The sequence below is a fragment of the Centroberyx gerrardi genome, chromosome 22 (assembly GCF_048128805.1).
Source record: "Centroberyx gerrardi isolate f3 chromosome 22, fCenGer3.hap1.cur.20231027, whole genome shotgun sequence".
NCBI lineage: Eukaryota > Metazoa > Chordata > Actinopteri > Beryciformes > Berycidae > Centroberyx > Centroberyx gerrardi.
Window position 1 is genome coordinate 24,464,088 of NC_136018.1, and position 14,009 is coordinate 24,478,096.

At 41.0% G+C, this 14,009-nt stretch overlaps 1 protein-coding gene across 1 annotated transcript in view; it reads right to left on the minus strand.

Moving 5' to 3' along the window:
- LOC139913262 (uncharacterized) overlaps positions 1 to 14,009 on the minus strand; it is a 51,992-nt gene that overhangs the window by 34,595 nt on the left and 3,388 nt on the right. The window contains exon 3 of the mRNA XM_078291306.1: positions 703 to 1,289. Within this exon, the coding sequence (XP_078147432.1) occupies positions 703 to 1,289 (587 nt within the window). The remainder of the gene's footprint in view (positions 1 to 702; positions 1,290 to 14,009) is intronic.

The following is a 14,009-nucleotide window of genomic DNA, read 5'->3' on the forward strand; positions in this document are numbered from 1 at the left end:
GCTTTAAACATGGTGTTGACACTGTGTGCAGAAATGGCCATTTTTGGAGTATTACCAGGTCATCAAATAATTAGGAGGAAAACAAACGACAGTATTGCCTTTGCATCCTTATTAGCACGTAGAAGAATATTGTTGGAGTGGAAGTCACCATTTGCCCCCAAAGTATCTTTATGGCTCAAAGACCTCATGATGTTCTTAAACCTGGAGAAAATTAAGTACAACCTGAGGGGGTCATCTGGAAAATTTGAGTCTGTTTGGGGCCCTATGATTAATTACATAGTTAAATTAAAGACACTACAGGACAAGTGAAGCACTCACCATTGATGCACACTCTGTCAATACATGTTAATACATTTCAAATCATTTACAGTGTTGTCGTTTGGCATGTTCTTTTGTTTTATCATTGACTTAACCACTATGTTAAGAAGGAAGGGTTGGTTTTTGTTTTTTATTATTATTATTTATTCTTTTTTATTGTATCCGTAGAAATTCTATGTGGGACCAGGGGTGGGGAAATTTTTTTTTTTTAAATGAGTCCTTAATGTACATTGTATTTCATTGTACCTGTTAAATGAATAAATACATTTATGAAAAAAAAAAAAATGAGGCCCCTGAATGCTTGAGCTTCCTGGGTTGGTTGGACAGAGAGAAGCTTGTTCCTCCTGCAGACAGTGGAGGTGCTCTTCAGCAGTTTAGATGCACCGGTGGTTGTTCAAGTAAGATGACCGAGTGAAATGTTTCTTACACTGGTCACACCAGTATGGTTTCTCTCCAGTGTGGGTACGCTGGTGTCGCCTGTATATACTTGACTGGCTGAAAGTCTTGCCACATTGGTCGCAGTGGTATGGTTTCTCTCCAGTGTGGATACGCTGGTGTTGCCTGTATACACTTGAAGCACTGAAACTCTTCCCACATTGGTCGCAGTGGTATGGTTTCTCTCCAGTGTGGATACGCTTGTGTGCCTTATATACGCTTGAATCCCTGAAACTCTTCCCACATTGGTCGCAGTGGTATGGTTTCTCTCCAGTGTGAATACGTTGGTGTCGCCTGTAATTTTCTGACTGACTGAAACTCTTCCCACATTGGTCACACCGGTAGGGTTTCTCTCCAGTGTGGGTACGCTGGTGTAAACTGTATGTACTTAAATAACAGAAACTCTTCCCACATTGGTCACACCGGTAGGGTTTCTCTCCAGTGTGAACTCTCTGATGGTTCTCTAAGTGTTGACGTCTTGTGAATGCTTTGTCACACTGCTGACAGCGGTGACGTTTGGGTCCGTTGGTGTCTCGCTGTTTCATAGAGAAAGATATAAAGAAAGAGATCAGGACAGAGAGACAAACGCACTATAAAGGGAGGGGGGATAGTGGAGCTAGCAAACAGGTTTAACACTTAATTACTACTTCTGACATATAATACTATCAGCTATGAAACCATACCATAACAAAGACACAACATGTATATCTTGTGGTATGTACTGTGTAGTATCACATGTAATGTTCCACATTACACAATAAATATGATGTCATAGCATTTTAATTTCATCCAGATCTGAACAGCAGTAGCTGATGTACGAGAGAGAGAGAGAGAGAGAGAGAGAGAGAGAGAGAGAGAGAGAGAGAGAGAGAGAGAGAGAGAGAGAGAGAGAGAGAGAGAGAGAGAGAGAGAGAGAGACTCATATAGCGACAACTTTTCTGCACCCTAACAGTTCTGGGGCAATTAGGTTTTCGGCCAACATTTTCTCTCATTCACGTGCTTCACAATGGGCCACAATGGACAATGGGCCTCATGCAAGAACCACTCATACAAATGGTCTGTGAATATGACTCCAGAATGAAACTGTCAAATGTGACATGTTTCCAAAGGTGTTTGACACACGGTAGGAAGTTAGTCTTTTGTGTCCATAAAGATGTTCTGAAGTAAATAAAAATATATAAAATTTGGAAATGTATGTATGTTTTTCCTTCATAAAAAAAAAAAATTAAGGCATATTCACAGGCCATTATCTCAGGGCCTTGCAAATGCATAGACACCAAGATATTTTTTATTTTAAACGAGAGAAAGTAAAAAGGATATTGAGGTATCTTTGATAGATTTGGAGTGATTAACATTTTAACTCTTAAAAAAAAAACGTGTGATGTTTTTTTTTTCATTTTTCAGCTACTGCCATAAGCACATATCACAAAATAAAGTGCAGAAAATGCCAGAATCTTGTAGTCTACCTACAAGTCTTTATGTAAAAGAATAACAGTGGAGCTGCTACCTTTCTCAGTGTCGCTTTTAAACTCCTAAACTTGCTCCAAATCATAGGTGAAAATTATCGTTTTGACCCTCTACAAGTTGGGGGAAACTCAGTAAATAATGATCAGAGCTTTAATATTTGGGAGGAGAAAAATGATCCAAATCAAAAGTTTGAGCCGGTGAAATTCCTGAAATTTGGTTGATTTGACATGGAATGACCCATTTTTATAGGCTAGCCTTCTTGTGAAAAGTGGCTGTTTGGGTATCTTCTTTGGTTAGGATTTGCGTGCATGTCTGATTTTATGTGTGTATGTTATTGTTTGCCCTTTTTATCATAAGGGGTTTTGTTTATACTAAACTATATACTAAAATATGAGCAAATATACTTCAAACATACATCAAACAGGGAATTAGAAATGAAGGCCTGTCTCTAATATAAGCCTGCTTCCAATAAAGGCCTGGTACCCTCTGCAGTTGTGGTAAATAAAGGCCCGGGCCAATATTAGAGGATTATATCTATATATCTATCTATCTATATGTGTATGATTGCATTATTTTATTTTTGGCTTTTACAGGTTTGTCCTCTCTTAAAGTTGTTTTTACATCTTTCATGTATTTTCTTTCTTTTATCCTCTTGTTGTGAAGCGCTTTATAAACTGTGTTTTAAAAACTCGCTATATAAATAAAGCTTTACTTACATAGAAAAGACAAAATCATGAGCAATCATATGTATTGTCAAATATCACATAAAGATATAAAAAGAGAAGCTAACAGGCTAACTGTTGTTTAAGTGGAAGGAAGGATTCTCACACATTACCAAATAAACCAGGATGAGCAGCTCATTGACACACTGTTTGAGTCTTCAGCCTGCATTCCTCACGTAAAAACATCTGGCAAAAGTGCAGACTCCGACACTACGACCCATACTACGGACCTAGCCGACACTCTCCCCTGGCTTGACCCAACCGCAAATGGACCAGCCGCGGAGGCATCCCCTCCACCACTCGCTACAGACCCGACTGACACCATGTCCGAGCCGCAATGTCGACTGGCCCCGGAGGCATCCCCACTGCTACTCGCCACGGATATGGGCTGTTGGCACAGCAAGGGTGCTAGACCAAAAGTCTCTACTCCTGGTGAGCTGTGGTTGGACGTTGTCCGCCGTAGGGGCAGAGGAGGAAATAAGAACAAAAACAAGAGGACCAAAACCAATACACTCCCCCACCAGGACTGCAACTGGAAAACAGTTACAAAATACAGTGAAAAAAAATACAATAATAAAGTGAGCCGGATCTAGTGACTGCTAATGCTAATGACGGCACTTCCATGCAAGGGATGCAGCCTAGTACAAGCCGTAGAGCTAATGCCAGCACTCGTCCCGATGCTAATGTTAATGCTACCCCCAGGCACTCAACACGGCCGGCTACCCCCAGGCGGAAAATGCCGCCTGCTAATTCACATGCTATCCATGCTAGGTCGGCAAATACCTATCGTCGGGAAAAATCTCGCAATCAAGCCACTACCTAAGCTACAGCTCGTGAAACTTTACTTGTCGGGGATTCAATAACTAGAGATATCCCGAGCTCGACGATGGTCAACTGCATTCTCCCTAACGCTATGGTCAGGCGAGTAGCCGAGCTGCTGAGCTGCTACCGGAGATCCTCTCCAGCCAACATAACGTGAAGAAGATTGTTGTTCACGTGGGATCATATGATGTTCTCCCCAGGAAACCATATGGGTCTGAACTACTGAAAGAGGACTTCACCCACTTGATGGAGTTGCTAGGCAAGCTGCCTGTTCAGGCATTTATCTCAGACCCCATCCCGACACTCAACAGGGGAGCTGGAACTTTCAGCAGGCTCCTCAGTCTTAACACATGGCTGGCATCAGCTTGTGTTGCTCACAGGGTGAACTTTATTGACAATTTTAACATTTTCTGGGAGCGAAAAAGTCTTTTTTTACAAGATGGTATTCATCCAAACTGGACTGGGACTCGTGTGCTAGGGCCAACACGATACATGGACTTCAAAATCCCTCCTCTGGGTTGCTGGGAAAAATGCAAAGAAAGCCAGAGAAAGAAATAAGGACAAATGTGAAGGACAAAAACATTGATAAGGAGCATGCGTCTTCCCCCTCCATTCTAACATTCATATTGATAACACTAAGGACAGTAGTGCCAGAGAACTGCATTCTATTCTGGACAATTTTGGACCGATTCAGCATGTGTCAGGGCCCACCCACTGCAAGGGCCACACACTGGACTTAATTATGTCAAAAGGTCTTAATATCTCTAAGGTTGTGGTTACTGATGTTGCTCTCTCTGATCACTACTGTGTTTTCTTTGAGATGGCTGTCACTGCTGAGATCCATACCAGGACAGATGTAATCTCAAGACAACACCAGTACATAATATATCCAGGCTTTCTCCACGTCACCTGCTCTCACTTTGGCCTCTGTCAGTGATTTTGTGGATAATTTTAATTTGAAAATTACAAATATCATTGATGCCATTGCACCTGCAAAAGTTAAAGCGATCTCTGGTAAGAGAAAGACACCATAGAGAAATGCCACATTAGTAAAGCTCCAAAAAACAGAGTGCCGGAAAGCTGAACGCAGGTGGCGAAAAACAAAACTCAAGGTTCATCACGACATTTACAAAGAAAAACTACGCATCTACAGTTTGGAATTGAAGAGAGCTAGACAATCATTTTTTTCTGACCTCATCAACAAAAATATTAATAATGCACACGTCTTATTCTCCACTGTTGATAGGCTGACTAACCCCCAAGTGAAAGTAGCCCCTGAACTGCTCTCCACTCAGTCATGTAATGACTTTGCCTCCTTTTTTACTGAAAAGATTCAGAAGATTAGACAAGAAGTCAGCACCTCGATTTTCAAGCCTTTTTAAGAATATCTTTGATTGTATTGCATCAGATTTACTGCAGATAGTCAACAGTTCCCTTGTATCAGGTGATTTCCTAAGGCCTTGAAAACTGCAGTTATTAAGCCTCTTCTGAAAAAGAATAATCTTGATGCGTCAATAATTAGTAATTACAGGCCCATATCGAATCTGCTGTTTTTAAGTAAAATAATTGAAAAGGTTGTCTTCCTACAACTTAACAGTTTCCAGAGTTTCCGTTATATACATTATTGCCGCCGCTGCTTCAGAATTTTATGAAATGTCATGAAGTCGCAATTACACGACTCTGCAGAGGGCTTTTAATTTGAAACAACGGATACAGGAAGTGGCGACACCCGGCCGAGGCGAGAGGGAGAGAGAGAAAGAAGAGAAAAAGGAAGAAGAGAGAGAAAGGTAGATTAAGGCTGCGTTCACACATAGCGTTTTTTGATGTGGAAATAGCGCTGCCTGGAACGCTTTTTGTGAGGAGAAATAAAAAGCGGATCACGGCAACGTCACCTGACGTTGCAGTAACGGAAATTCACTTATTACAACGTCCAATTTCTCCACCGGCACTTATCACTTTCTCCCTATTTGTTGTTGCTATGGGAAACTGCCAGCGTCTCTGTCATCGCGATTGGTCGGCTGGGAAAAAGCGGTTCACGTCACCCGGCGCTTTTCTGAAAAGTTGAACATTTCTCAACTTTTGAAAGCGCTCCGCTCTGACGAAAAAAACACCGGCTGCAGCGCTTTTCGGGAGCGACCGCCTTTTTTTGGGTGCCTTGCGGCCGCTTCCCATTGCTTTTAATGACAAAAGGGCGCTGGCAGTTGGGGAAAAAACGTTATGTGTGAACGCAGCCTTACTTCAATAAACGTCGGTAAAATAATTGCCAACAATGTTTGTATAAGCTATGTATTAAAATATTCCTGATTGCATTTTCAGATGAGTGTGTTAAAATATTTCTCCAAGAAGAGAAAGACGCCTGATGTCGATGAGGAAGATAGTCAGGTAACGTTACTTTAGCTAGGGAGGGGCTCAAGGTTCTTAGCTATGCCCCGAAGTTTTGAAGGGAAAGAAATGCCTTCTGGTTCTAAAATATGTAACGTTAGTGGTGGCTACTACAATATTTTAATGTTCTTACTGGTTGCGTGATCAAATATTTGTGATGTGAGAGAATTATCTAACGTTACTCATTCTCAAATGTAACCTTATTACACAAGTAGACAGGCAGGAGTAGTGGAGGCGAGTGGAGCAGGAGAGCAGAGTGAAGCAGGAGAGCGGGCAGAAAGTGTGAGTTGGAGTATGTTCTAAAGTTTGTTTTGCAGTCAAGTGTCAGTTTATTTCATATTTTTTAATTACCTATTGATATTCACTCCGACCGCCGGCGTACTACGCGCGCGCACCGCCCAGGTACAACAAAACCCTTTCCCCCCGCTGCTAAAAAAAAACCTAGAGGAAACACTGGTTTCCTAACCTCCAACAATACACTTGATATCTTCCAATCGGGATTTCGTTCCCACCACAGCACTGAGACCGCTCTAGTAAAGGTTTTAAATGACATTCGTTTTAATATGGACTGCGGAAAAATCTCAGTTCTAGTTTTATTGGACCTTAGCGCTGTGTTTGATACAGTAGACCATGACATACTGGTAGGCAGACTGGAAAAATGGGTAGGCTTGTCTGGCACAGTCCTAAACTGGTTTAAAGCTTACTTACAAGACAGATGACTACTTTGTACCTATTGGTAACTGCGTATCTGAGCGAACAAAAATGACATGTGGAGTTGCCCAGGGGTTGATCCTTGGGCCTCTTCTGTTCAATCTCTACATGCTGCCACTAGCTAAAATTATGCAAAACAACATTTCCTATCATAATTACGCAGGCGACACTCAGATCTACATAGCTTTATCAACAGATGACTATGGTCCAATAGACTCACTAAATAAGTGCATTGAACAAATCAATGACTGGATGTGCCACAATTTTCTGCAACTAAATAAAGATAAAACTGAAATAATTGTTTTTGGTGCCAAAGAGGAGAGACAGGGTCAAGTCACTGCTCACCTTGAATCCCTCTCACTGAAGACTAAAAACCAAGTCAGAAATCTTGTGTAGTTATGGACTCTGACCTAAACTTCAATAGCCACATCAAGACAATTACAAAATGTGCCTACCATCACCTTAAAAATATCGCAAGAATTAAAGAATTCATGCCCAAGCAGGACCTTGAAAAACTTGTTCATGCATTTATTTTTAGTAGGCTTGACTATTGTAACAGTGTCTTTAATAGCTTTTTTAGAGAGATCTGTAGACAATTGCAGCTCATCCAGAATGCTGCTGCCAGGGTTCTAACCAGGACTAAGAAAATGGACCACATCACTCCAGTGCTGAGATCACTGCATTGGCTTCCTGTGTGCCAAAGAATTGAGTTGCATGTTTATAAAGCACTTAATGGTTTAGGGCCAAAATACATTTCTGATCTCCTTCAATGTTATGAACCCGCCAGACCCCTCTGGTCTTCAGGTACTGGTCTGCTTACTGTTCCCAGGGTCAGAACAAAGCATGGAGAAGCAGCTTTTAGTTTTTATGCTCCTCATGCCTGGAACAAACTTCCAGAAAATCTGAGGTCTGCCTCCACTTTAGAATCTTTTAAATCAGGACTTAAACCGCTTCTGTTCGCCAGGGCTTTTAAAGTAATTTAGGGCAACACTCATCTGCACTGGAATATTTTTACTTATTTTTATCTTTTATATTTTCTTTTAAGTGTGATTTTAATGCACTTTTCACTTTTCTAATCTTCTTGCACAGTCTTTTTATCTATGTCTTAATTTTTTATTTTATTTATGTAAAGCACTTTGAATTGCCTTTGTGTATGAAATATGCTATATAAATAAACTTGCCTTGCCTAAGTTACCAATAGATTAACATCAACGTTACAACAGTGATATTTTTTCTCACCTCTTCTGAAGAATTCATCTTGCCTCCTTAGTGACGAACACCAAATTCATACAGTTGTCCTGAACGGAGACAAAATGGCCGGCAACGTTCCTCTCCTCTCCTGCCAGATGCTTCTCTTCCCACCAATCAGGCCTGACATCATCAAACAGAGACAGTCGGTAAGAGAGGGAACACCCACAGAAACAGCAATAATAATACAGCTGCTAACAGTGATTGTAGGATCCAAGCAGCTATATGAAGACTTAAACCTATTGAGGAAATTAGTGTTAACATCATTGAGTTGTTTTGAGCAGATATCTTCACAAACTCTCTAGATATTGTGTCACATATCAGTGTTTCCCACAGAATTTGAATGCATTTGTGGTGGTAGGTGGGTTGGGGGGGGGGGCTAATATCAATAAAGGATCCCATTACCTGGATGGCTGAAAAATTATCTAATGTAGGCCTCCTCCATTTTAAATAGTTCCATTTGTCAAACAAATAACTAACCTGTAGATATCTAAAGTACTTTGTGTCAAAGATAATAGAACTTAAAAATATAAACAGTGCTACACTGTTCTGTTTGTTGTTGCCTTTGTCTACAAGGTGAAGAATAGAAATGAGACCCCTTTTACAGATAAATCTGCTATTCTGCCCTACATCTCTCTGTGCTGTCAGTCTCTCCTGTATCTTTACATCATTACATTACAGCCTTTGACATTATTATCTACTCTTCTACTACTTTACTGCTCAGCAGCTCCTCTGGTCCAGACTGTCCTGCTCCTCCTCAGGACCAGTCCTTTTCCTTCTTTGAAAATATTTTTCAATATTAATCTGGATTGAGGGAGCAAACATTCAGAGTCAAAAAGTTAATATTAACTCAGAGTTAAAAAGTTAATATTAACGTTATCGGTCCACTCTGTGGATACTGACTAGCAGCTAGGCTATACAGTGTGCTAATCTCGGAAATTCAGCTGTATTCCGAGTAACGTTAATTGTTAGTTCTTCTTTTCGGGAATTCAGTCGGCTGTCTTCTTGGCATGGAAAAAAAATATCCCTCACGCGTGTGCAGTGGGAGGCGAACAGACGGGTCCGGTGAGAGAGCGAGTGAGCGAGAGAGAGAGAGACCGAGCAACAGAGAGAGAGGGGGGGGGGGGGGGGAGCAACAGAGAGAGCAAGAGAGAGACAGAGAAAGAGAAAGCGAGAGACAAGAGAGAGAGAGAGAGAGATCGCGTGGAGCAATTAGGGGCTGAGCGAATCAAAGCGCTACACGCAGTTCTACGATTAAATAGTGAAAAAAAAGAAAATTTATGGCGGTCAGTGCTGATATTGTGGCGTCCCACCACAAAGTTTTCTATGTGTGGGAAACCCTGGAGGGGTAACTTAGAGCGAGGGGAGATTGTCCACTAGTTAATCGATCACAGATGGCGTCGTTCTCTCGGACGGATAAAAAAATAAAAATAAAAAATGCTAAAATGGGTCGCCAAATATACTTTGGCGGCTGTTAATATACCTGGGCGGCCCGCCCAAGTAAAGTCTATGTGTGGGAAACACTGCATATGAATTCCTCCACCTGTTCCCTTGATATCCTACCAACAAGGTTTTAAAAAGAGGTAATCAGAACTCTCTGCCCACATATCCTTTCTTGGCTACAGACTCTGTTCCACCATATTTTAAACCTGCACCGATGCAGCCACACCTTAAAAAACATAGCCTTGACCAATCTATTCTTAGCAACTATCGCCCCATCTCAAAACTGCCATTCCTGTAAAAAATCCTAGAAAAGTTGTTCATAATCAATTGACTACATTTACAATTACAAAAAAACTGTTTTAACTATAAAATGTGCTCAGCAGAACACAGACCTACACCATGTCTGACAACACCAGGCAAGGAACTTATGCACTTTTTGGAGATATGCCACGCCCATCACAACGCCTCCTTTTGGCCAAATGAAATGAAAAGTTAATCAGTGCTTTATTGGCTAGGGTTGTCAAAAATATCAATACTAAGATAAATATCAATACTAAAAACTTTGAAACGGATACAATACTCATTTGCAACAGTATCGATACCAGCTTTCTCTTAATGAAAAATCAAACATTTTATTTCTCTGCCTCCACTAGCCACACACATACACCCCGCACCGCTTCCCACAGCCCCTCCTCTCACTAGCAGTCAGCTGGGTTGTTGCCTCAGTCAGCAAACAATGCTACAGAGTGGTGCTGACCAAGGGGGTAACACAGCAAACTTGCCGAAGCACCTTAAGGACCGACACCCCAGTCTTTATAAAGAATTTTGTGAGGTTAGCGAAAGCTCCAGTTTCATCTCTGAAGCATTTGAGCACTGCACATTTATCATAAACGTTAACGTACCCTGCACATTAGCCGTTGTAGTTTAGCTAGCTAACCAAAGGGTAGCTACATAGAGCTAGCTAACGTTATCACGTAGGGTTGCCAGATGCCCGGTTTTTGACTGGACCGTCCGGTTTTCAGATGCATTTCCCGGGTCCGGTCAGAAGGCTCGACCGGACGCTGAAATGTCTGATTTAAAATCATTTTGTCAATCCACTAATTCTAGCCCTGCTGAGTTGCTTCAACAAGCTAAAAGCGTTCTGATAGGCTCATGACTACAGCAGGGGTAATCTACTGTGTAAGTGCAAAGTTTTGAATGAGTATTGGACCTACGTTATGGAGAAGCGTGTGTGCGTCTGTCTGTTGTTTTCATGTTAGAATATATTAGACTTTAACATGAAAACAATATTTAAAAAAAAAAAAAGATTGGAAATTGATTTTTAATCTATTTTTGTGCCTTTTAATGTGTTGTCATTTTTTCCCCGTGTTATAAAAAATGGTATCAAATATCGATATTTTCCTGGGTATTGTATCGAAGTTAGAAATTCTAGTATCGTGACAACCCTATTCTTGGCCCATAACTAACCTTCATACCAAGTTTTGTGCAAATCCGTGCCCAACTTTTTGAGATATCCTGCTAACAGACAGACGGACAAACACAGGCGAGGGTGTAAACATTACGCTACCTCCTTGGCGGAGGTAAAAGTTTCACATCAGGTCACAGCACTGAGGCGGTGCTTAAGAATTTGATCGATCAAGAATATATTAACTGATTAATCGACAATGTAGGCTATGTGCTTTTTCTCATTTTTTGCTGGAATCATTTACCACCACGAGGGCGCAATTTAAATTTTACACAGAGGAAGAAGAAAGCCAAGCAAGCAGGCGAAAAGTCCAGTGGAGGAGCATTACACCCGAAAAAACGACAGGGCTCATTGTAAACATTGTAATACAATGTTGAAATGCAGCACGTCCACAAGCAGAATGATAAAAACTAGAATGTCACAATAAATAGCAAATGCTGACGTCACGAGGAGTAGAAGAGAGTAGAAGAGTTTGCAGAAAAGTAGAAGTCTAGAAGTTTACACTTGGTATTTCTGTTGCTGTTATTTATTATTAGTATTGTAACTGTTACTTACTGTTAAATTATTGTAGTTGACTTATTTATGATGTAAATGTGTTAATAGTATTTTGTATTTATTTATAAATATAATTTAAACAGTTAAGAGTTAATATATTGTTTAATTTCTAATGTTGTTGTTTACGCTTTATATTAAAGAAGGTAAAGGTTCAGGCACCGGTACCATTTTAATGGTATCCTTTTAGCACCGGTATTGGAAAAAATCTAAACGATATCCATTCCTACCTCACCACCCTCAACACTGCAGTAACTTCCTTCCGTCCCTCTTTCCTCTTTCAGATAGTAAGAGTGGAGACATCAGAAGACAGTTTTTAAAGGCTGTTTTAAAGTACTCTAATGAGTTACTGTTATTAAAGACTAACATAGTAAAGTAACGATGTAGGGCAACGAAGCAAAGTGAGTAGTTAGTTTCAAAAGTAACTTTTCCCCAACACTGTTCATAATAAACCAATAAATAGCTAGCGACTTCTCTATTGCAGTGAAGAAACATTTTCTTTACTTAAAACAAGTTTTTCTATTCTTCCAGAATGCAGACTATCATGTATTGCAACCAGTAGCAGAAAGCTTGTGTGTCCCGTCGATGTGTTCATATTGTTGAGTTCCTACCTGAAGCAGTCCGAGGGCCGTGAGCCTGAGCTGCTTCTTCATCAGAGGAAGACAAAGGCTTTTCCCTGGTCACCAAGGCCTCTATCTGGCCTGGAGTCTTCTGGTTGGAGTTACTGGACGCTCTCCGCGGCGCTACAACAAGCACAACCGTGCACATCTACCGTAGGGCTAACACAGTAGTAGCCTAGCATAACACATCCGAGCTAAGACTGAACAAAGTTAGCACCGAGGACCTGGAAGAAACCCGCTGACTTTAAACGGCTGGACTACTTACAGCTTTACAGCTTTTAATCCGGACTGCTGTCAGGAACTAGCCAGCTAGACACAGATAAACCAGGAATACCGAGTGGAAAACTACTTTTCTCTCTCTTCAGCATTCCTCCGGCATGGTGCTTTACACGCGCTTCTTCTTCTTCTTCTTCTTCTTCTTCTTCTTCTTCTTCTTCTTCTTCCTCCTCCTCTTTCAAACAGTCTATATCCGCTTAGGCGTATTGCTGCCCTCTGCAGGAACCCAAAGTTAGCACATTTATGAGATTAAATGCGTGGGTAAAGTTTACATTAAGCTGATTAGAAGACTCAAAAGATTCCTTTTTTTTTTTTTTTTTTTTAAATCTGTTTATTGTTTTTCGCACAGAATTTAGACAAGAGTATCTTCAGCAATTCAACAAGGACAGAAAAGTGACTGTGCTTTTGCCCCTTGTCTTCCCTCACTCCGACCCACCCCACACCCGTCCTCCCCCCACCCAACTCCCCCAGGACACCACGAGACAAATTTAAGAACAAACAAAAAATAATTAATACATAAGTAAATAATAAAAAATACATTCATAGGTGTATAGTACCCATTACAATAATAACATTTAAGAATAATGCAAGTTCCCTCAGCCCTTGGGCACCACTGTCAGACAATCCAAGAAGGGCTGCCATGTTTTGTGAAATGATTTCAGTGTGCCCTTCAGTGAGAATCTTATTTTCTTCAGTTTTATACATGACAAGACCTCTGCGATCCATCTGTTGTGTGTGGGGGGCAAAATGTGTGTCCATTTTAACAGTATGAGATGTCTTGCCAGCAGGGTCAGGGTAGTGAAGGCCAGGGCTCGTTGTACTACTATAGATGTGTTGTCAGGGGAGATACCAAAAATGGCTACAAGGGGATTGAGGTTGATGATCAATTTATATGTGGTCTGTAGGGTGTCAAATATCTTTGCCCAGTATTCTGGGGCAGGACCAAAACATATGAGTAAGATTGGCAGGTGACTGGTTACACCTGTTACATGTGTCACTAATGTTAGGAAATATTTTTGCCAGTTTGGCGTTCGTGTAGTAAGTTCTGTGTATTATTTTACAATGCAATAAACTGTGTCTTGCACATATAGAAGAAGAGTTGACACCGTTGAGGATACGGTCCCACTGGTCTTCTGTTATCTCCATTCTCAATTCCTGTTCCCATGTTTCTTTAGTTCAAGGGGAAAGACCTGGATTGATGGAGTCAATAGAGTCATAAATGATAGACATACCGCTTAGGGTCAAGTGTCAGAACAGTGTCGGTCAAGTGTCAGAACAGTGTCAAAGTTGGTTTCAGGTGGACGATTTGGGAAATGGGGGAACTGTTTTTGAACAAATGTCTAATTTGGAAGAAACAGAAGAGGTTTGACATGGGTAGGCCATACTTTAGTGAGAGTTCTTCGAATGAGGAGAAGATCCCTTTGTTATAGAGATCATCAGTAGTTACTATGCCTTTACTAGACCATGTAGAGAATGTTGGGTCTGTAATTGATAGCTTAAAAAGGTGGTTGTTACATACTGGTGCTAGGGTGGAGGATCTATGGAGGC